Raw genomic sequence first — 23560 nt, 5'->3', positions numbered from 1 at the left:
GCTGCTATGAGCGCTGGAAGGCCTCTGGAGCCATCCTGTCGAAGAGCTGTGACGTCCCGAAGATAAAAGTTTATGAAAACATCTTCGGAACGCCAATACGCAGTTGTCAGCACCTCCTCTAGACGTCTGGAGCGCAGAACTGCCAGAGAGGATGCCCACGCCCTCGTCTCATGGGCTCGGGCCGAGTCAAGTGGCAAGGAGGGCATAACCCCCCCCCTCTTTGTGCGCCTCCACTCATAAGCCTGCTTGATGAGCGAGGACACCCACCGGGCCAACGTTACCTTCGACAAATCTTTCTCGCGCCTAGTAAGGAGAGAGATAAACAACAACTTCTGAGAACTAGACCGAATCGGCTGAGTCCGGGCTAAGTACAGACGAAGTGCCCTCACAGGGCAATTGACCGAATCGGGGTCACCCGGGGCCAACGCGCTGGTCAGAGCCTTAACTCTAACCAGCGGAGAGGCCTGCCCCGGAGACTGATTCTTGGCCAGGAAATCAGGCCGGAAACGCAAAGATGCGGAACCGTCCGGCTCAAAGGAGATATCTCCAGGCTGACCCGACAGGGCGTGGACCTCGCTACCCCGTCGGGCCGTAGCCAACAAAAGGAGAAACAGCGCTTTGCGAGTGACATTGAACAGACTGGCCTCGCTTAAAGGCTCAAAATCCGCAGAACGAAGGAATTCCAGGATTAAAAACAAGTCCCACTTGGGAGCGGGCAAACGAGCTTTAGCTTCCTTAAGAGCAGCCCCTTTAATGACTGCAGCTATAACGCCCCCGACTCGAACAGAACGACCAATCTGCTGAAGAGTCGCCGAGATAGCGGAGCGCCGGACCCTCAACGAGGAGACTGAGGCGCCCTGTGAAGACATGAAAGAGAGGTGGTTAGCGACCTGAATAGAGCGCGGAGCCACCGAACTCACCCCTCTAGCTGAACACCAGGCAGTCCATGCCTTCCAGTGGGAAGCATAAACTGAAGAGGTGGACGCTCTATGCGAGCGAGCCACCAAGTCCAGAGTCAAAGACGACGCCCCAGAGCGCTTCAGCGAGTCCCGAACAACTTCCACACGTGAAGCTTCAGAAGACTGGGCTCCTCGTGTGGAATGCCTGTTCGGGGCTGCACTAGTTCCCCTCGCACGAGTGCGAGAGGAATGGGGGGCCCTTGGGCAAGCCGAAGAAGATCTGGAAACCAGACCTGCGACGGCCACAGAGGAGCGACCAGAAGAAGAAGGGCCGGCTCCTCCATCTCCGCTTTCCGGATTACTCGGCTGAGTAACGGAAAGGGAGGAGTCTGAAGATCTGTATGTGCCCCCCAACCCTCCCTGGACGCATCTGTAAAGAGGTCCAGGTCGGGGAGGGGCACGACGATCGGAACACCTCTGCAGACCCACTCCGTGTGCAACCACGGAAGGGTCGCAGACTGGAACCATCCCTGCAAAGGGATGAGGGCGTCCCAGTCCACCAGAGGAGAGTCCACAAACGGCTTCAGCGCGAACTGAAGCGGACATTTGTGGACCCGGCCCAGTGAAACCAGAAGAGCCATAGACTCCATCTGCCCCAAGATGGAGGCGAGCGAGCGGATGGAAGCCATCAGGAGAGGTAAAGTGGAGCGAATCTGAGCTTGGAGCTTGTCCACCCTTCTCTGAGAAGGCTGGACAGTCCAAGCGACCGTGTCGAAAGACATCCCCAGATAAGTGAATGTCTGTGACGGGGTCAGCTCCGACTTTACCCGGTTGATCGAGAACCCCAACCAGTTGGATTCTCGAAGAACCGTCAGGGTATCCTGCGAACAGCCGCTCTGGGACTGGTTCATGATGAGCCAGTCGTCCAGATAAGCCCGCAGACGGATACCCTGGGACCTCACCAGTGCACAGACCTGTCTCACCACCATGGTAAAAATCCACAGTGCGAGAGACAGCCCGAAAGGGAGTGCGCGAAACTGGTAGATCTGATCTCCCCACCGGAAATGAAGCCATTTCTGGTCGGTCGGATGCATAAGAATGTGAAAGTATGCGTCCGTGAGATCGATCGAGGTCACCCAGTCTCCTGGGCGGAGAGAGTCTAGGACAGAGACTGGCGTCTCCATCTTAAATTTTATCTCCCTCAAGAAAGTATTGAGGAGAGATAAATCCAACACGGGACGCCATCCTCCTGATGCTTTGGGAACAGCGACCAGACGCCCGTAAAATCCCAGGGAGCTGTGGACCCGAACTCTCTCCACCGCGCCCTTCTGCTCCAGGGAGGCAATTTCCGACTGCAAGACGGAACGTGCTTCCTGCGAGAAGGGGGGCTTGAACCGCGGAGGCACTCGGGTAAGAGGCGCCTTTTCCTCCCGCCAGAGTAGACGGAAGCCCGAACTCACCACTCCCACAATCCATTGGCTGTCTACTACCGACATCCAACGAGAAAGTGCCCGGGAGGGGCCTCCCGCCATCACCAAGGTGGAGGGCGGGAGGGAGGTGAGATCGGGAGCGCTTCATTGGGGGTGTGGCTTACTTCCAGAGCCGCCACGCCCCCTCCCCGATGCCGTCCTCTTCTTCCCACCACGAGCGGCCGGCGAAGCCTGCCGCTTCTGAGCTGGCTTGGGGTTAGACGATGTCTGAGCCTGCTTCTGTTTAGAAGGCTGAGACTGTTTCACCCCCTTCAGAGTGTAGTCAAGGAACTGACTGTCCTTGTTTGACTGAATCTCCTTCTGTCTGGCATCCAGTGCCAGCGGACAGAAGAGAGACTCCTCTGAGACCGGGGAGACTCTCAAGGTCTCCCTAGTAGCCAGCTCCGTGAATTGGGACTGCGAGAGGAAGAGATCCCTCCTGCAGAGTACCGCTTGGGTGTACTGCAGGGAGGAAAGACGCAATTGTTCCTCATTGACCTTGGCCAATGCGGTCAAAAGCGCAGAGACATCGTCCGCATTCTGTTCTTCACTGAGAGTGAAAGGAACTAGCGAATCGGTCAATGCCCGAGACAGAGCCCGAACGAGAGTCTCCGCAATGGAGGACAGTTCGATCTGCCGACGTCCAACCTCCTCAGCAGAGAGGAGGGAAGCCTCGGAAACCGGCAAAACCGAATCACGCTTGATCGGTTTAGTCAGAAGAGGCAGCAATTCCCGGGAAACCGGAAGGGTAGCCCTAGGGAGTGCAAAAGACGCCAGCCAATTCTGGCTCTGATTGGGCATGCCAAGCTTCCTATTGGCCGTAGGCACGAAGGAAGAGGCTTGGGCAGCTGAAGCCACCCACTGCTGAGCTGATTCCGGAACTGGACCAAAAGGAAGCAGTAACGGAACAGGCACTGGCCGAATACCACTCCCCGCATGTGCTGGACGAACCAGTGAATGCGAAAGTTGGTAAGCCACTGACGGAGACTCGGCGAACCGGAAGGAAGAAACATCCTCCTGTGCCGGCCGGAAGTCCGCCATGGCAGAAGGAACGAATGATGCGGAAGAGTCCGCAGCCACCACCCCTTCAGGAAAATAACGAGACGTTACTTCCGCCGCGACGTCAAGAACAGACTTGAGCTTCGACGGAAACACGCCCCGCGACTCCTCGCTGACCACTGATGGAGCATCAGAATAGTCACACGTGGAACCATGACCGAAGTCACCAGTTCCGGAAGCAGAAGCATGCCCTGGCAAACCGGAAACCGGAAAAGCCTGAGCACTAACGTCATCCTGCCGCCCAAAACCCTGTGAAGGTAAAGGGTAAGCAGGACGACCATCCGCAAAAACCGGAGCTGGATGAGCTGACGTCACTCCCCCGACTGAGTGGAGTGATGCCTGCTCAAGCCTAGGCGCTTGAAAGCCGGAAGGCGCACGCTGTAATCCACTATCTGGTATCCGGAAGGAACCACCAGAAGAGGAAGAAGCGTTTCCGGCCGAAACCGGAAGTGTAGTCAACGGAACCGCAAAATGCGGAAGTGAAGACTGCACTGGTTGACTTCGCGATCCGGAAGGACCGGAAGTCAGTGAATACTCCATCCTGCCGCGACCGCCGTAGCGTGCCGGAGCGGACGGATCATCACTTCCGGCAAGTGCCGGAAATGCGGCAGTCGAAACCGACTGCCGCCGCTGTTCGAACAAGTCCGGGGCCTCGTAGGTTATCGCCGGAAATGAAAGATCAGCAAGGTATCGGTCGTGACCCGATGCGAAAGAGCTGTCCCCCGAAGGAGAACGTCCAGGCGCCTCACGAGGGCTATCGGACCAGCTCTGCTTACCAACCGACGCTGAAGAGGGAGGACGCTGCTCCAAGCCGGAAGTGGAGGACAAAGACACGAAAGCCAATGCCCGGACGTCACTGCCAGATGCCGGAAACGCCGAACTGCTGGCGACGGAACGCTGAAATTCTGCCTGCACCAAGCTGCGGATTTCTGGAACCAGTGACTTTAACAGAGAGGAAACCAACGCACCTTGTCCAGGTGCTAACAAAGAAGACGAAGTCTCCGATGTAGAGACAGGTGCAGAAGTAACAGTAGCGCTAGGCGCCGCAAAAGAAGCAGAAGTAGTAACAGCGCTAGGCGCCGAAATTGGTACAGCCAACAAAGTGTTACGCTCTTGGTCTGTAACAAGTAACGTTGCTTTGGAAGAGGAAGACTTAGCCTTAATTTTCCCCTTGGGGTCCGACTTGCCACGGCGCTTGTCTGAATCAGACATGTTGACAACAACACGTGGCAACGCGAAAAAATTTACTGAAACATAAGTCTAAACGACTGGAAAATTCAGTAAACACACGCACTAATGCGTTAACAAAATACTATAGCTAAACTTGCCCCACAAGCAGAGGCACGGAGAGCTACAAACAAAGTCACACGAGCTAGAAAACTAACTCACACAACAAAATGGCGACACGCAAGACACTGACACAAACGTCAACAACACGTGGCAAAGTAAAAAGATTTACTGAAACGTAAGTCAAAACGACTGAAAACACAGTAAACACACACGCTTACGCGTCAACAAAATACTAAAGCTACACTTGCCCAAACAGAAAGAGGGCACGCAGAGCTACTAGCAAAGTCACACGAGTTAGCTAACTAACTCACACAACAAAATGGCGAAACACGCAAGTCACTGACACACAAGTCCGTAAAAAACGGACAACGTACAGTAACGAAACAGCGCAAACAACCAACAACAAACGGGAACGAGCTCACCAAACTGTAGGCAAGGCGAGCAGACAAGCTGGGTAACGTGGCCGGCGGGTGTCACTCAAACACACAAGGTCAGCCACAGAGCGTCAAAAAGTGAACCGTCCTCTCCGAGGTGAAAAAGACGTATGATAATAGGCACGTGTTCCTAGAGGAAGTGACGTGGCATACACCCGTATGGGAGGTAACTCCCGGTGTACTGGCCCATTACCAAAGCTACTTTCACTTTCGTTTTGGTGATGGGGTTGCTTCCCTTTAAATTCTTTAGCCGGGTAAGCGTTTTTCAGTGATAAGCATCTCAGGTGACTCAATGCTAATGTGATTCGGAGTAAGAATATGATATTAAATGAAGTTTAATCAGCGAGCGGTTTGCATCGACAGCTCTCATGCCAGGAGTCCGGACGTCATCATTATTAAGTTTTCATAGCTACCCATTCGTCAAAGCAGATCAAGACCGTTGGATTGAGGAAGTCAAACCTACAGCCTAGCCAACGCATGCAAATTACGTGCCATACAGGGCTAGAACGCTTCGACAGACAACAAAATGTACGTTGGAGAATGGCAAGGTTTGCACCGACTACCAAACCCAGCATTCAGATTTGAAAAATAGATTGCTGAAATGCTAATTCTAAGACCTTCTCTGTGTGTGTTATCTATTCTCTGTGTGTGTTATCTATTCAACCCCCAAAACCAACGCTGTAGCTCTCATCTCAAATTTGTATTTCCACGCATAGTGCATGGAATGCTCAGGGTCAAAAGGTAGGATGAAAACTAGGAGTAGCGCATAGCGCCACGTCACAATGAGAATTACAGCCTGGGATTCCTGCTCAAAATACATCCGTTTTTAATTTGAGCAATTCAGCGCTCAAATGTTTGAAAGATTGTTTTTGTTAAGACATATTCCCTTTAACCTCTTGAAGTTTTCTGGCATCAATGCTTATAACAGTATTTTGGTGAGAAAAAAAGCGGACAATGTCACTTTAAGAACCGGATTCAATAATAAGTTAACGTACAATGGGTCCATCTCCTCTCTCCAAGTATGGTTGATGATTGATGTGGACAACGGCAGGCATCATAAACTGAAACAGAACAAAAATTATAGACCATCTTCTTTGCCATTTTGAATCCAGTTTGTCATGAAAGAAAAAACAGAAATATGCTTTAAACCTCCTACTTGCACATTAATGGAATTACAAATGTTGAAACATTCCACCACGACAAATATTCAACAAAAAGTATTGTCATCATTTTCACGAGTTTTCATTCACAAGCACCTGGGAAATAAATCTCATGTTCCCCGGGGAATAAATCCCCGGTTACCATAGTTGCAGGAAGCCCTATTACATGGATAATCAAAAGCAAACCCAATAGAAACGCTCGAGGATTCTTCGGCTCTTTTCATTGGCGTTTCCCCAGACCTAAACAGACGACACTGCTTCGCCAAGTTCCAAATACGAACTGGCAAATGTAAACAAAAAACAAAACTACCTCATCAAAGGTCATACATTTATGCTTTATCGCAAACAAATGAAACCTATCGATATGTTTTATCTTCTCACAATGTCATGGAGTGCGTGTATTTCTTTGGAGAAACACGAACGTCAAGTTTTAAGTCAAACCAATTGACCCCTGACACACACATTTTGACCCGTGCACAAGACGTTGTATCGATAAACTAAGCGCAAATAAAAAAATAATAATAAAAAAGCAAAGAACATAGCAACAAGAAATGAAGACATCTGACAAAGCCGAGCAAGCAGAATGACAAGTCTAATGAAAAACAGAGAGGCAATGAGAAACAAGATCGCGATTATCTTTCCTTCGCGGCACGACGCAAATCGTTTGTGTCCTTTGACCCAATTCGTGCAGTGCTGCACGATGCAAATCTTCTGTGACCTTTGACTCAACGTAGCTTCAATATACGATTACTAATATTTACCACTGAAAACCGAGGGGTGGAATACCGAGAGGGGCAGGGTGGTAGGGCGATGGTGAAATGTAATGAAGAGACACGTGTAGCAATAAGAGAAAACCGATTCTGCAATAACACAAACACGAACAAAAAACCCAACACTGACCTATATATGAATATTTAATCAATGATATGATCGTCTGCGTTGCAGGTGTGCAAGTGAAGGGTTGAGGGGGGGGGGAGGGTAACTTGATCATTAATTTGTGTGTGTCAGTGTTTGTGTTCATGGACTGATTGTGAGGGAGGGGGAGGGTGGGGTGGGGTGTGTTTCAGGTTTTGGTGTGGGTATGAAACGAGCAAAACAATACCCACACCACAAAATCTTGGAGGCAAAAACCACTCGCCGTCGCATCATTTTGTCCGCACAATAGTACTACATGCACCAACAACCGGAAAGAAAGGTGACAATGGAAAAAGACTCATCTTTGCTTCCTGCGATTCCTTGCCCCCGACTCGAACGTCGCACGATAATCCACATAACAGATCTGTTGTGAGATGGTCAACGCTGACTGTGCAAGCAAATCACCTCGTTTGAAATACGACAATCCCATCGCGGCTCGAATGCAACATGTGGGCACTATCGTCTCAAAGGCGCTTACTGTTGGTTTCACACACCACTCTGTAGTCGGAACCTACAGAACTTCGCATCCTCAAACCTGACATACTTATCTCAACATTATAAACTCAAATCACACACAGTAAGTTGCTTTCGCACGCCAGCTTTGAACAACGTGCTGGGGCCCCGAACATGCATTATAATAACAGAACTCGCGTGTCAAACCATGGCTCCCTGTGTTGATTTTTCACTTAATGTTGAACCACCAAAATGATGACAAAAACGATGTTTGATGGTTTGTTGCCAGACTAGCTTTTTTGTCGGTCCTCGGGGGGCATATCGACTTTTGTTTCATATTTATTGACCGCGGCCTTCGGCCTTGGTCAATAAATATGAAACAAAAGACGATATGCTCCCCCTCGGACCGACAAAAAAGCTGGTCTGTCAACACCCCATCAAACATCTTATATTAGTATTCATTCAGGATATAGAGAAAAAGTGCTCTCCCCTCAAAAAAAGTAGGTTTGATGTGAAAGAACACAAATTTTGTGTTGATGAAAACAAGCTTATTCAAAGTGTGCATGCAAGGAGACATTTAATTCTACATCGAAACAGTGTCAACGTAAAAAAAGAAAAAAACATACCCCTAAAGTTTTGCCAGATCCAGTCTGTGCAATGCCCACCATGTCCTTGCCTGTCATGGCAATGGGCCAAGCTTGGGCTTGGATGGGTGTGGGGGCTGTCCAGCTGTTCCTGCGAATCTGGCTCATGATGTAGTCTGCAACAAAACCATGTCTGCCGCTGAGTTCACGAACTTGCAATTCATTTCATACAAGTTGCAACCTTTGTCCGTTATGTAACTCCAAAGACTTTTCAAAAAGAGCTATACATAAAGATCAAAAAGTACCTTAAACATGGAAAATATACAAATAAAATAAAAAATAAACGCAAATGCTCATACAACTCACCTTTGCCATAAAAATTTGGAACCAGACAAAAAAAAGCTTGTTAAATGACCAAGAATAAGATAATTTCATTTTGACTGACCCAAACTTGATGCTATTGCAACCTGGAAATTGGCCCAGAATCAACCAGTCATATGATTAGAGTTCATCACAACCGAAAAAATAACAAAAATATTCCTTTTTAATATGAAATTTGTTGAGGGTCAATGAATTTGTCATATCTTGAGGTCATCAAACACTGAAAGTCAGAACAGATTCAAAGCTGTGGCTTTAAAAATAATGGAGAAATAAAAATGTTCCCAGCTTCAAATCATCCGATACCTAAGCGTCAAGTTTTTTTGTTCACTGGCGAAAGCCAGTCCCCCCGCCATACAGACAAACACTGCTAATTACTAAGACTCACTAATCACTCAGGTGAAAACAAAATAAAATTCTGTCTTACCTGGCAAGGTAGCTTCTTCGAAGGAAAGGATAGGGTTGGGTATAAATTTGCCGGCAACTGTGATCTGATGAGCACGGCGGTACTCCTGTATCTCAATCTGCAAGTAAAACCAAACACCATATTCCTGAATGATGAACAAAACTGATTCAAACTTCAGAGCATGTACGTCCATACAACAGCATGAAATGATAGTTTTTCCACTAACAATCACATTTTTTCTTTATACATGAGCTGAAATTCCCACATAGACTCGCGAGTTTTATGCACAACGTATATGAGTTTTCCCCCGGCTATTTATGCAGCCATAGGTACAATAAAGTACAAGATTTTTTTCTGCTAGTGCTTAGGTCTTGTTTGCCTGTACAGGGGAACCCCCCTTTTAAGATCTCTAAAAGTCTGAGCCAATCAGGTCTGAAAAAGGACCTTAAAATAGGGGTAATTTACAGGTGTTATGAACAGAAAATCTGAAAAGTCAATGTCTTAAAAGGGGGGAACTCTTAATTGGGTCTTCTTGTCGTTCGCCTTTACACAGCTCTGATTGTGAAGCTGGTGGTCTTATGTAGAGCCTCCACAGGTTTGTCTTAAAAAGGGGGTTCAAGTGACCTTTTTCAGGGGTTCAACTTGAGGAAAAAAGTTGTGCCTTATAGTCCGAAAATTCGGTATACAAAATATACCAAGACCACAAAGTTGTACGCACGTTCAAAGTTTTATTTCGAAGTCAAAGAGAGCAAAAAAGTCATTAGATCTTCACTTCTGCAAACTATTCAGGTGAAGTCTACTTAGGAATTGCCGTTGATACTCTGAAGACGATTCCCACTCAATTTCATAATTTTTTAAGATGTTATATTATCCCTGTTGAATAACAAATGTAACCAAAGTAATAAACATAAATCGAAAATTTTATTGTAAATTTTCATTTAATAAATATACCTACCCGAATCACATGTAGCAGTTGACTCAGTCTAAAGTGCTAGGTCTGAAAAGGCTACCCGTCTAAGGGGAGCAACCCCAACTAAAAAAGTGTAAACGTAGCTATGGTAATGACGACGCACCCAGGGAGTTACCTCCCCTCCTGCGTACTACGTCACTACTGCTACTGACCACGTGACCCCTATCATTCGACTCGAAGAATAAAATCTCCAAATCATAAGCGGGGTAGGTGGGAGGGACTACGATATGTGATTCGGGTAGGTATATTTATTAAATGAAAATTTACAATAAAATTTTCGATTAAATTACATATTCCTACTCCGAATCACATGTAGCAGATTGAAACAACAAGGCGGTGGGCAAGAAAAAAGTTCAAACTCACTCTCAAATCCTTGTCAAGAGCTGACCCCCTGCCACCATGGCAGGCAAAGCTCTAGATCCATCCTGGCGAAGAGCCGAGATGTCACGCAGGTAAAAATTCATGAAGACATCCTCGGAACGCCAGTATGCGGTGTGTAGCACCTCCTCCAGTCTTCTTGATCGTAACACGGCCAAGGAGGAAGCCCAAGCTCGCGTCTCGTGAGCCCGAGCTGATTCCAGAGGAAGGACAGGCTGTGTCCCCCCTTCATTGCGGCGGCTCCACTCGTAAGCATGCTTAATGAGCGCCGACACCCACCGGGCCAGAGTCGTCTTAGTGATATCCTTATGTCTCTCCGTATTGAGAGAAATAAACAAAAGCTTTTGAGCTGCGGATCTAAGAGACTGAGCACGAGCAAGGTAGATGTGAAGGGCTCTAACAGGGCAATTTACTAAGTCTGGGTCATTCGGAGCCAGAATAGTGGACAACGGCCTGACATGAACCAAAGGCGAAGCTCGCTCGGGAGCCTGGTTTTTTGCAAGAAACTCAGGCCGAAACCGCAAGGTAACGGACCCATCTGATTCAAAGGAAATGTCGTCCGAATTACCGGAAAGAGCGTGGATCTCACTGCCCCTTCTTGCCGATGCTAGCAGCAAAAGGAAAAGGGACTTGCGTGTAAGGTTCGCAAAACTGGCATCTCTGAGAGGTTCGAAATCCGCTGAACGCAGAAACTCCATGACCAATAAGAGATCCCACTTAGGAACGGGCGTACGGGACTTGACGTCAGAAAGGGAAGCGCCCTTGATGACTCCCGCGATCACGCCACTAACATCTATAGAGCGACCTATCTGGCGTAGGGTCGCCGAGATGGCCGATCTTCTTACTTTCAACGAGGCAGCGGAAGCTCCCTGAGAGGACATGAAAGCAAGATGGTTCGCCACGTGCATCGTGCGGGGCGCCGTAGCATCCAGCCGATGCTCGTGACACCAGGTAACCCAGGCCCTCCAATGTGACTCATAAACGGACGAGGTAGATGCTCTGTGCGAGCGTCCTACCAGGTCCATGGTCAGATCTGATGCCCCTTTGCGCCTCAGAGAAGACCGCACAACCTCCACGCGTGAAGATTCAGCATCTGAGGCTCTGCGTGGAGGCTGCCGGTGTGAGGCTGAACCAGTTCTCCTCGCGTGAGAGCGAGAGGAATGGGAGGGCCCTGGGCGAGTCTCAGCAGGTCCGGGAACCACGGCTGAGACGGCCAAAGAGGAGCGATCAGCAGGAGGGACGGACCCTCCTGCTCCGCCTTCCTGAGAACTCGCGTGAGCAACTGGAATGGCGGGAACGCGTAAGCCTCCAGGCCGGACCAGGAAATGTCCATCGCGTTCGTCTCCCACGCCTCGGGATCCGGGAATGGTGAGACGAACACTGGTAGTCTCTTCGAGAACCTGGTGGCAAAAAGGTCCACCTGAGGTTTCTGCACAAGAGACCAGAGACGATCCAGCGCTCCGTGAGTGATGGTCCACTCTGTTTGAAGCACTCTGTCGGAGCGGCTGAGCGCGTCCGCCAGAGTGTTCAAGCTTCCGGGCAGGTACCTGGCCGAAAGCCTGATTTGATGCTCTGAACACCAAATCAGGATCTCGCAGGCCCTGGCCGAAAGCGACGGAGACCGCGACCCTCCCTGCTTGTTGATGTAAGCTGCCACTGTCGTGTTGTCTGTAAACAGACGAACATGCTTGGCCTGAAGGGAGGGCCGGAACTTGTCCAGAGCTAGAGCCACGGCTTCTAGCTCCAGCAAGTTGATGTGCTGCATCCTCTGATCTGCCGACCACAGACCTGACGCAGTCAGCTGGTCTGTGTGAGCCCCCCACCCCACCAAGGACGCGTCCGTGAACAGGTCCAAGTCTGGGGCAGGAAGGGCTATCGGCACGCCCCTGCACACCCACTCCGTGTCCAGCCACGGAAGGGTAGCGGATTGGAACCATCCCCGGAGAGGGATGAGGGCATTCCAATCCACCGTGGGAGAGTCCACGAACGGCTTCAGCGCCAGCTGAAAGGGACGTTTGTGGACCCTCCCCAAGGGGACCAGGAGAGCCATGGACTCCATCTGCCCTAAGATGGAGGCCAAAGTCCGCAGGGAGGCCCTCGGGAGAGGCAAAGTGGAGCGTATGCACGCCTGGAGCTTGTCCACCCTCTTCTGAGAGGGCTGAACAGTCCAAGCCACCGTGTCGAAAGACATTCCCAAGTAGGTGAACGTCTGACACGGCGTCAGCTCCGACTTTGATCGGTTGATCGAGAAGCCAAACAAGTTGGCCTCCCGAAGAACCGATTGGGTATCCTGCTCGCACCCCGCCTGACTCTGACTCAGGATGAGCCAATCGTCCAGGTAGGCACGTAGCCGGACACCCCGCGACCTCACCAGCGCGCAGACCTGTCTCACGACCATGGTGAAGACCCAAGGGGCGAGAGACAGGCCGAAAGGAAGGGCGCGAAACTGGTAAACCTGACTTGCCCACCGGAAACGAAGCCATTTCCGGTCGGCTGGATGCATAAGAATATGGAAGTATGCATCCGTCAGGTCGATGGAAGTCGCCCAATCTCCCGGGCGGAGAGAGTCCCTGACCGACGCTGGCGTCTCCATCTTGAACCTTATCTCCCTCAAAAAGGTATTGAGGAACGACAGGTCCAAGACAGGACGCCATGCCCCTGAGGCTTTGGGGACGGCGAAAAGCCGTCCGTAAAACCCAGGGGAACTGTGGTCGAGGACTTTCTCCACTGCGCCCTTCTGCACCAGGGAGTCTATTTCCGACCGAAGGACGGAAATGGCTTCCTGCGAGGAGGGAGGCCTGAACGCCGGCGGACGCCTGACCAGAGGTGCCTTGCCATCTTTCCAGAGAAGACGGAAGCCCGACCTCACGACCCCCACGATCCATTGACTCTGCACGGACACGAGCCAATGGGAAAGTGCCCTGGAAGGGCCCCCCGCCATCACCAGAGTGGAGGGCGGGGTGGGGGGGAGATCGGGAGCACTTCATTGGGGGTGAGGCTTGCTTCCAGAGCCGCCTCTCCCCCTGCCGGAAGACGGTCGTCTTCTCGAGCCCCGAGAAGAGGAACGTCCACGACCCTTGTCTGCCGGTTTGGGAGGGCCAGCAACCTTAGCCTGCTTAGGCTGAGAAGGCTGAGACTGCTTGGACTGCTTAAGGCTGTGCAGGGAAAAGTCAGAGAACTGCTGGTCCCTGTTAGCCTGAATTTCCTGTCTTCGGGCATCAAAAACGAGATGCCCAAAGAGGGAACCCTCCAAGACCGGTGAGGCACGCAAGGTGTCCTTGGTCGCCTGATCCGAAAACTGAGAGTGTGACAGGAAGAGATCCCGACGACACATAACAGAGTGCGCATAGTGCACCGCGGAAAGTCTCATCTGTTCTTCATTGACCCTCGCAAGAGCGGCCAACAAAGTGGAGACGTCATCCGCATCCTGATCCTCGCTGAGAGAGAACGGATTCAGTGAATCAGTGAGGGCACGAGAGAGAGCCCGAATGAGAGTCTCAGCAATGGAGGCAAGCTCCAGCTGCTGACGCCCTGCCTCTTCAGAAGCAATGAGAGTGTTCTCAGAAAAGAGCACGCCGTCATCCTTCTTGATAGGCTTGGCCAACAAGGCCAGCATCTCCGGAGGAACTGTCAAAGATGAACGCGGGAGGGCGAACGCATCCAACAAGTTCCTAGGAGACTTCTGCAAAACCAATCGCTTGTGAGACGACAGAGCGAATGCAGAAGCCTGAGAAGGCGAAGCCAACCACTGCTGAGCCAGCTCCGGAACTGAGCCGTGAGGCACGAGCAGCGGAACCGGAAGTGAAGGAATTCCGCTTCCGGAAGGAGATGGCTTGGCCAACACCTGAGAAAGCTGAAAAGCTATGGATGGAGACTCCAAAAACCGGAAGTATGAGTCATCCTCCTTCCCAGTGCGAAAGTCGGCCATCGCGGACGGTGCCGTCGAAGCGGCAGCCGAAGAGACCGAAGCCCCCTCCGCGAAATATCTCGAAGTGACCTCAGCAGCGGCCTCAAGGGCCACTTTGAGTCTCTCCGGATAACCAACACGTGCAGCCTCGCTGGCGACGGACTGAATATCCGAAACATCCGGCGAAGGACCGAAGTCCACGTTGCTGGTAGAAGGGCGGTGAACACCGTAACCGGAAACCGGAAACCCGTCCACTCCAATACCATCCGAACTCATGCCCTGACTGGGGAAAGAGTAAGAGGACGGCATGCCCGCAGCCGCCGGAACCGGAACCGCAGTCGAAGCAACAACCGAAGACGGAAGCGCTGACTGCCCCGGCCAGGGCTGAGACACCTGCCCAAAGGGCTGGTGATGCCCCCCCGCGACTGCCACCTGAGAGGAAGCGGAAGCGGAAGAAGCAGCAGATCCGGTCTGAGCCGGAAAAGTATCAGACGCGACCGCGAAAAGCGGAAGCGCAGACACTGTGGACGGCGGCCGGAAGGCCGAATGCCCAGAGGGCCACGTCCGGTCAACCCCGGAAACGACCCCAGCGGGTGCGTACATCGGGGGACCTATGCTTCCGGCGAGTGCCGGAAGCGCAGCAGACGGAACCGGCTGGTCGACTCCGGAAACGACCCCAGCGGGTGCGTACGTCGGAGGACCTACGCTTCCGGCGAGTGCCGGAAGCGTCGAAGCCTGAACCAAATGCCGCCATTGCTCATCGACACGATGGTCTTCCGTGAAGCCAAAGTGAGAACGAACAGGGGTTTGCGGGTCGTGAACCCGCCGAAAAGGGCTGCTTCCCAGCAGGGAGCGTCCAGCGGCCTCACGAGGGCCTACGGACCAGCCCAACTTACTTGCGTCGCCAACCACAGCGGTAGAAGGCACAGAAGCAACCGCCTCGGTCAAGGACAGCGTCACAGCCGGAAGCGGAAAAGAAGCCATCGACGGGACAACGGAAGTCGGCGGCTGAGAACGCACCAACTCCTCTCTCACCAGCGTGCGAAGCTCGGGAACCAGCGAAGAAAGCAACGATGAAACCAGCGACGTCGAATCTGCAAGCGGCAGAGAAGACGAGCGAGAAACACAGGTACGCGTAGGTTGATTAGACTGCCCCACAACCGGCTGGTCATTTGGGGCAGAAATAGGGACCGTCATAACAGTATTGTTAGCCGCGTCAGAAACCACAACCAAAATAGGCTTAGGGACAGAAGTGGAAGACTTGGGTTTAATTTTCCCTTTCACATCAGCCTTGCCGCGCTCGCGCTTTTTGTCTCCGTCAGACATGCTGACAACAAAATGGAGACACAAAATTCCAAAATGGCTACCACAAAATACGTGACCAACACGTGGCCGAAAATTTCGAGTAGCAACAGAAAATTACGTTCGATACAAGTAAAGGAACGAGCTCACCAACTACCAGTGCAGCGGGTGAAGAGACGGGTGTGGGTGCCGGTGGGTGTCTAAGCAAACACCAAACAGCGAACTTCCACTAGAGCCAAAAAATTCACGACCTGCTCCCTAGAAAGCTGAAGTGTCGAATGATAGGGGTCACGTGGTCAGTAGCAGTAGTGACGTAGTACGCAGGAGGGGAGGTAACTCCCTGGGTGCGTCGTCATTACCATAGCTACGTTTACACTTTTTTAGTTGGGGTTGCTCCCCTTAGACGGGTAGCCTTTTCAGACCTAGCACTTTAGACTGAGTCAACTGCTACATGTGATTCGGAGTAGGAATATGTAATTTAATGAAGCTTCAGCTTACAGGATTCCTTGTAGCAGCGCTGGGCACCTCTTTATAGAAATTCTTCTCAAACGCCGCCAGTTTGGACATGTCCCACTTAGGTTTACGTAGGTTGACTCCAGGCTGCATTCCTTTCATTGAACCACCGCCGCCACCACCACGGAATCCACCATCACGGTCAGACCGTCCTGAAAACCTGCATAGAAATATATTTCTAGTTAGTATCATGTCACTATACAAAGACTGCTATAATGATCTTCCGATAAAACAAAGTACTCGCGATCTTACTTAAATTCCAAAATCTCACCCCATACCATGTTTTTTTTTTTAATCTTCTTCAGATTCATGACCAGGGCACCCGGTCCTTGTTGGACACTTCAAGCATGTGGAGTTTTGAGTGGAGCTGGATAAAAAGGGCTTCAGGTGGCCCAAGCTAAGTATTGAGCAAAGGCTGTGCCTGGAGAACTGGCTAGTCGGTTACGGATCTCCCAGGCTTGAGAACCGGCACTCGCCACAAGATCTCGAAATATATGTTCCTCTTTTCTGAGGACAGTCTTTTTATTTAAATGTTCGACAGACTAGTCGTTCATAATCATATATACTGTTCAAAAAAAGAAACGCATAGCTTGTAATATTTGGTTAATTTAGTTATATGGCTACAAGGATATCCACCAAACTGCAGAAAATGTTTATCTGGTCGTCGACCTTTCGTCCATTGCCACAAGTGAGCTCTGCACGTGACGCATGCGTTATCAGTGGCTACAATGTCAAAATTGCTCATTTGGCATGACCACTCGTCATGCTTCAGTGTAATCTCGTGAAACTCGGGGAATATTGAGCTCTCACCATGTCTTCCAAAACCCATAAAAGCGGATTGTTCGCCACAAAGAAATCAGACGACAATTCAGCGACGAAAGATGGCCCGATTGAGCAGAGAAGACCGCCAAATTGCATTGGGTCGTTTACAAGCAGGCCAAAGTCAAAGTGCAATCGCCAGGCACTTCCACGTGTCCCAGAGCACCATCAGTAGACTGTGGGTCAGGTTTCAAGCCACTGGCTCCGTTGCTGACTTGCCACGAGCGGGAAGACCAAGGGCGACAACTGCTGCTCACGACCGCTTCATACGGCTCCGCCACCTCCGGAATCGTTTCCTGTCGGCCTCATCTTCTGTCCAGGCTCTCCCCGGGCCACACCGATTATCGGACCAGACCGTGCGGAACCGCCTGCATGAAGCTGGTTTGAGAGCTCGCAGACCTCACAGAGGAGCTGTCCTCACCCGCCGCCATCGCCAGAACCGAGTGCAGTGGGGCAACCAGCACCTTCGCTGGACCGTCCGGAATCACTGGAGACACGTGTGGTTCAGCGACGAGTCCTACTTCCTGCTCCAGCGACATGATGGTCGGAGGAGGGTCTACCGGAGAGTAAACGAACGTTACGCGCCCAACTGTGTGGATGAGGCACCCGTTCATGGTGGTGGAGGCGTCATGGTGTGGGGGGCGATCAATACCGCTGGAAGGAGCACCCTGGTGCACGTCCAAGGGCGCATAACTGCCCAGCGATACGTGGAGGAAATTCTGCGCCCACACGCCCTTCCTCTTCTGGCTGACCAGGATGCCATATTCCAGCAGGACAACGCTCGCCCGCACACAGCACGACTCACCACCCAGTTCCTCACCGACCACCATGTCCAGGTGCTTCCCTGGCCATCCATGTCGCCAGACATGAACCCAATAGAACACCTCTGGGATGAATTGGACAGACGTGTGCGCAGGCGAGAAGAAGCGCCGGCAAATCACCGCGATCTATTGCAGGCACTTCAGGAGGAGTGGAACACCATCCCACAGGAAGATATCCGGCATCTGATCCAGTCCATGCCCAGAAGGTGCCGGGCAGTTGTTGCTGCTCAAGGCAGTCACACCCCCTACTGACTTGACAGCCTCGGCACCCAATCGTATTGATTGACTGATTGATTTGAAGATGCAAATGAACTGTGTGTGCATTCAACTGTGTCCATACCAAATTTCAAACAAATAATCTAAATATTGGATTTTCTGTTAATTTTTTCGAAAAATAAAACAAATTTGGCAAGTAGCAACTATGCGTTTCTTTTTTTGAACAGTATAGTTAGAACATTCATCTATCACGGCATGTGTAAAGTTACAAAGATTCTTTTTCTTCTGCGTTCGTGGGCTGAAACTCCCACGTACACACGTGTTTTTTGCACGAGTGGAATTTTACGTGTATGACCGTTTTTTACCCCGCCATTTAGGCAGCCATACGCTGTTTTCGGAGGAACAAAGATTCTTGACATTGGCAATTATTTTTTGCATGTGGATCACGACTCGAAGCTGAGTGACATACCTTGTAGCATGGGGCAACCATATTTTTCTTTGAAATTTTTTCGAACTTTTTATATGTAACTACATTCTCCAAGCCATCAGAATTGTAAAGCAGTTTAAATTTTGAAGATCGGTACATATTTGATTTTTTTATGATTTTTTTAAAAATTGCGATTTTAGGGCTGCTGAAAAATTCTGCTGAAAAAGTGACCGCCGCCCTTTACAACCTGTCCTGCACACAATTTCAGCTAAAACCTGTTGTCATTGATTTAAAGGACTTTGTCATAAATACTATACAACAGAACAGGTTGCGGGGTAGGAAGTCACACAGAAAAGTGTAACAGGACCTTTTTATCTGCCTGAAATTCTGAATTTTGATGTACTGAGTGAACCTTCAAAAGTTATTGTTTCTGGCTCTTATGTCCAGACATTGCTGCTAATTTTTTTCTTATTTGTTGATGGTTGTTCCACATCTGAATCAGGATTATCTTCCAAATATGGAAAAATAAGATCTGGTTAATCTTCCAATAAATTAGGCACATACCGAGTCTGATGCATTTCTTTGTTCCAAAAATTCTTAGGTAAACAAAAAAAACTGTCTTGAAGGTAATTTCTAACAATGTCAACCTCCCTACTGCTGCATAATTATGAACATGCTGAACTGAAATAAAAGCTGCATGACCAAAATGACTGGTCCATTCATTATAAAATTAAAATATTGATTTTGATATAACATGTAAATATATTTAAAATCAGTTATTTGTTGTTGTGTCCACTCAGTACCTTTTCAACAACAATACTGTCTTTGTATTTGTGTTGGTTTTTATCCCTTTTACTAACCTCATGCACTCAAGCTGCTGCTGCCTTACACCCCCCCTCCCACACTTTTGCAAGACACAGTGTTGTGGGCTTTCTGTTGTGTTACCAGCCAGTGGTTTTTCTTACTTTTTTACCTCTTTAAACTCATGCATATATAGTTATCAGGGCCTCACATCCATGAGAGGTAGCATAGGACAAATGTCCTGGCCAATGTAAAGGTGATAGGACATTTGTCCTGAACAAAAACAAATCAATAGGACATTTTTTTCCCGTAACGAAACGTAAATATAATTAAACTTGACTAGTTTCTTGGCACGAGGGTAAAAGAACAAAAATACTTTTCTTGGCAAAAAGTGAGCAGCTTTGACTGCCACAGCTGCCCCCTTTTCTTGTTTTGTCAGCTGTCGGGTTTCAACTATCTCCTTGTCTCTCTGGAGAGATGGCACATGCACACTAACAGCATGGTCTTTGGTTTCTTGATGATCGGTAAGGGCCGATTTGCGAAAGTTCGAACAGCCAACGGTAAAAGTGTTGGACTTCCCCGTGTGCTGACATGAGGTGCAAAACATAAGTTTCCTCTCCGGGTCATGCGACACCCACGGGAATGATGTCGCCCAGCTTGAGACGAAGTTACGCATGGGGGTGAGGGAGGGGGTAGTGTCTTTCTTCGGCTCCGATGTTTGACCATCGCGATCGACATTCTCACCTGGGCGATCGGGCTCTAACTGCTCTGGGGCTGGAGGAAGCTCAGTTTCCGTGCTACTGACAGATGATGAGGGAAGGGACTTGAAGTGTAATTTCTTCTGTCCCTTTTCTGGGATCACGGTTTTCGTTTAGGCGGCATGTTTGTTATTTTCGGGGAAAGTGCGAAGGGAGGCAACTCTCAACTGGCTTCGAGCATTCCGAGTTGCGAGCCTTGGAAACTCTTTGGTACTAGAGGCACAAAGTGTCTAATTTCATTTGCTACACATCGCTTCGCAATACATCGATAAAATAGCATTCAAACTACTGTAAATTGAGAAGTACTGACGATGTCCGGATCAAATGATAGAATAATCGGACATTGACCACTTTGTGACAAAAACAATAGGACACTTGTCCTCCTGCATGAAAAATGTATAGGACATTTGGAAAAAATATCCTCATATGTCCGATGTCCGACGTGGATGTGAGGCCCTGGTTATGACCAAACAGAAGAAATTGACTGTTGTAATTTGTATTTGTAATAATTACAATACAACACAATGGGTAATTTTAATGATATGAAATATCAGTGATAAAATTACCATACCCAAAAAATCCTTTGAAGGGCAGACAGAAACAGTTGTAACTTGATCCAATATCGTACCTGTTTCCCAATTTGACTGTGTACTCTGTTCGTGTCAATGTCAACACTGCCCCCCCCCCCCCCCCCCCACCATCCCATCACCACCACCACCACAACAGGTCAACATGCTTCACTTTCAATTCAAACTAAACTTCCATCCACACAGTTTCTTTCGTTTGCCAGTTTGAGAAATATCAGCGCGAACGAATCGGCCTAATCATTTCAACACGCTATCCGACTCGCTGTCTTCCGCCATCTTCTCACTTTCGGTTTCGCCAATGCATTCGAATCGTCGTCAGCCATTTCTTTTGTTGGATTCCGTACTTACCAAAGAACAGTTTCGGCGATTTAGACTTTCATCTTTCTGAAAAAAGTATCCATACGCAGAATTGCTGTGTGAAGCGTCGGAAAAGCGCAGATGTGCCACATTGTCGGAACAACAAAATAGCAGACAGCCGCCAAAATTATACCTTCGGGTCACGTGACTCTCGCTCGGAAGCCTTCGGCATTCTCCGTAACTACTTGTCGAAGAGGGGGGTAGGTTGTTTCCTCCGTTGAAATGGGAACCTTTACGGAACTTTCCCCTTATTTTTCCAGTTGCTAATGAAAGATGAAACACCCGTCTACGTTCTCATCAACTAATTTCGGTGGTACACTCGCCCTATCGCAAAAAGAAAAAAATGACAAAAGTTCGCTTGCACTTATTTTATAGAATTCTCGCGACCTGGCGAAAAAAATGTCGATGCACCTCTAGCCCTATGTATCTGCTAGTGGTACCGGTCAGTATCGTCCACAACCAACCACTCAAAACGACGTACTTTGCCGTAACCTGACCCTGGGGTCCGGAGCCAAATCGCCGACCGGATTTTTGAGTGGGCGTGCTTTGCAGCGAGAGTTATCTTTTCCTAGCTTGCCCCATGCTATACCTTGTAGTCTTTCTATGTAAGTAGTGGTCCAGTGAACGATACCTTCCGCCTGTGGTCGAATTACGACTTGAAAAAGGCGTAACACTAACAGTAGTCCCTACCTTCACTTTTTGAAGTTTTTCAGGGATCATTGTTGAAATATTTCAAAATCTCAGCCCCCCCCCCCCCCCCCCTCAATGTATTAGTAACAGAAATATAGCCGTGTCAGTCTTCTATCTTTAAATTCCAAATTTTCCCTGGGCCTGGGAGCTAATGCCTTTGATTTAAGCATAAATTACAAAATATAGAAAAGCCGTTTACGGTTTACTCTATTGTTTCACTTCAACTCGAACTGAACTTCATTATTAATCCAAGAGAAAAATGATCATGTCATCCACTAGCAGGGTTTTATTATCGATTTAACAAAAGTGTTCTTTGTTCAGGCTGAATTCGACCGTCTCAAGGCATGCCGACAGGCTTGGCACATGGCAGATGAGGTCATTCACTGTTCACACAAACTACCGGTCGAAGAAAAAAATACATTTTTGATGGTAAAAACACAACAAATGGCTTCACATTTTCTACATAAATAACATACTCACCCTCCTCTTCTGTCTGATCGCCCTGCCGAGTTGAAATTTCTATCTCTGTAAGACATTTTGTGGGTTTTTGTTTCGTCTCGATCAGTCGATGTGAATGCGTTCCTCCTGTTCGGTGAAGAATGCAGTCTGGTTAGAGCGTAAGAATCTGAAACGGAAATCAAACTCTTCTCTACATCATTTACGGATTCAATGATAAAGCTACTCGTACATTAGATACAGAAATTAGTAGTGAGTTTATATTTGGAAAGAAATACTTAAAGAAATATGTTGAATTTATGGAGTATGTGTTTAGGCTCAGGACTATTTCTTTACGTCATAACAGTAATTTTAGACGTTCCACTCACCCGGTGAAAAGCATAATTGTCAACAAGAGTTAATTGAAGCAAACTATTCCTCCGTTTATTTTGAAAAATGCACATTTAATAATTAATCTAAAGTCACAAAGTCTGTTTAGCTCTATAAAGCATTTCAGCCTTTTAAAATACCTATTCAGTTTTGGTTAGAGAATAGTGGCATGAACGCGCAGAGCACGTGTCATGCACATGTTCACCAAGGGAGGGAATTCTGTTGCGACCCATCTCGTCATCGGCGCTTTTCCGGAAATGACTTGCGCATTGTTGGAATTCCAACAATGGCCGCCATTGTAGGAATTCCAACTTTGCGCTACGCGATTCTAGAAATGTACCGCGCGCATAGTGAGAATTCTGCTCTTTCTATGCGATGTAAAATGAAACAGGTCATGATGGCCTATGATGATCCTTGTGTTTTAAAGTGATCAATGCTTAGTCTTGAAAAAGCAGATGCATTGTATAACGCACCAAACCAACCGAATTACAAAAAGCAAAACACTTTTGATAACTTCGGCTGGCTAGTGTAACAACACAGTTCAACGACCCATCCCACTCGACCAAAACGCACCAATTTTACGTAATTTTTAACGTTTCAGATCTTACATTTTACAACAACAAAAACACAACAAGAGTGTTCCGATATAACTTTTCACTGGTAACTATCGATTGTGAATATTTTTTTACTCAATCTTAACTGATTGTACAGGGTGACCCCAAAAAAAAGAGTACCCAAACAAAATTGAATAACTTTGTCAATTTTAACTTTTTTTCTTTCTTTTTGAGGTGAGTCAAGCTAATCCACTGCATGGTTGGATGAAATAAAAGCTGTTCTCACAATGAACTATACTAATGATCAACGGACGTTTTGCATAGAGACCTATTTTCGCACAAAATCATACAGAGATGTGCAAGTACAGTTCCAGAGACACTTCGGTCAGCGCGATTTCTATCCGTTTGGGGGTTCCTGAAAGACAACATCTACAGGAACAACCCACAGACAATCACAGAACTCAAGAGAGCCATCACAACAACCATTCGCGGAATCTCGCAACAGGAGTGTGTGCGGGTGATTGATAACTTTGCGCGGCGAGTTCAAGTTTGCCTGCAGCGGCGTTTGGAGCATGTTCTGTAGAATGA

At 48.8% G+C, this 23560-nt stretch overlaps 1 protein-coding gene across 1 annotated transcript in view; it reads right to left on the bottom strand.

Moving 5' to 3' along the window:
• The window catches only part of LOC138958619 (probable ATP-dependent RNA helicase DDX17), a 42692-nt gene extending 20471 nt beyond the window's left edge, over positions 1-22221 (bottom strand). The window contains exons 1-5 of the mRNA XM_070329828.1: positions 22074-22221; positions 16103-16277; positions 9069-9165; positions 8306-8439; positions 6147-6212 (exon numbers count right to left, since the gene is read on the bottom strand). Of these exons, the coding sequence (XP_070185929.1) occupies positions 6147-6212; positions 8306-8439; positions 9069-9165; positions 16103-16277; positions 22074-22129 (528 nt within the window). The 5' untranslated portion in view covers positions 22130-22221. The remainder of the gene's footprint in view (positions 1-6146; positions 6213-8305; positions 8440-9068; positions 9166-16102; positions 16278-22073) is intronic.
• Positions 22222-23560: the final 1339 nt, after the last annotated feature.

This window comes from Littorina saxatilis, linkage group LG2, assembly GCF_037325665.1.
Source record: "Littorina saxatilis isolate snail1 linkage group LG2, US_GU_Lsax_2.0, whole genome shotgun sequence".
Taxonomy (NCBI): Eukaryota; Metazoa; Mollusca; class Gastropoda; order Littorinimorpha; family Littorinidae; genus Littorina; species Littorina saxatilis.
The sequence above is the reverse complement of the archived record's forward strand: the minus strand, read 5'-3'. Positions and strand labels throughout refer to the sequence as shown.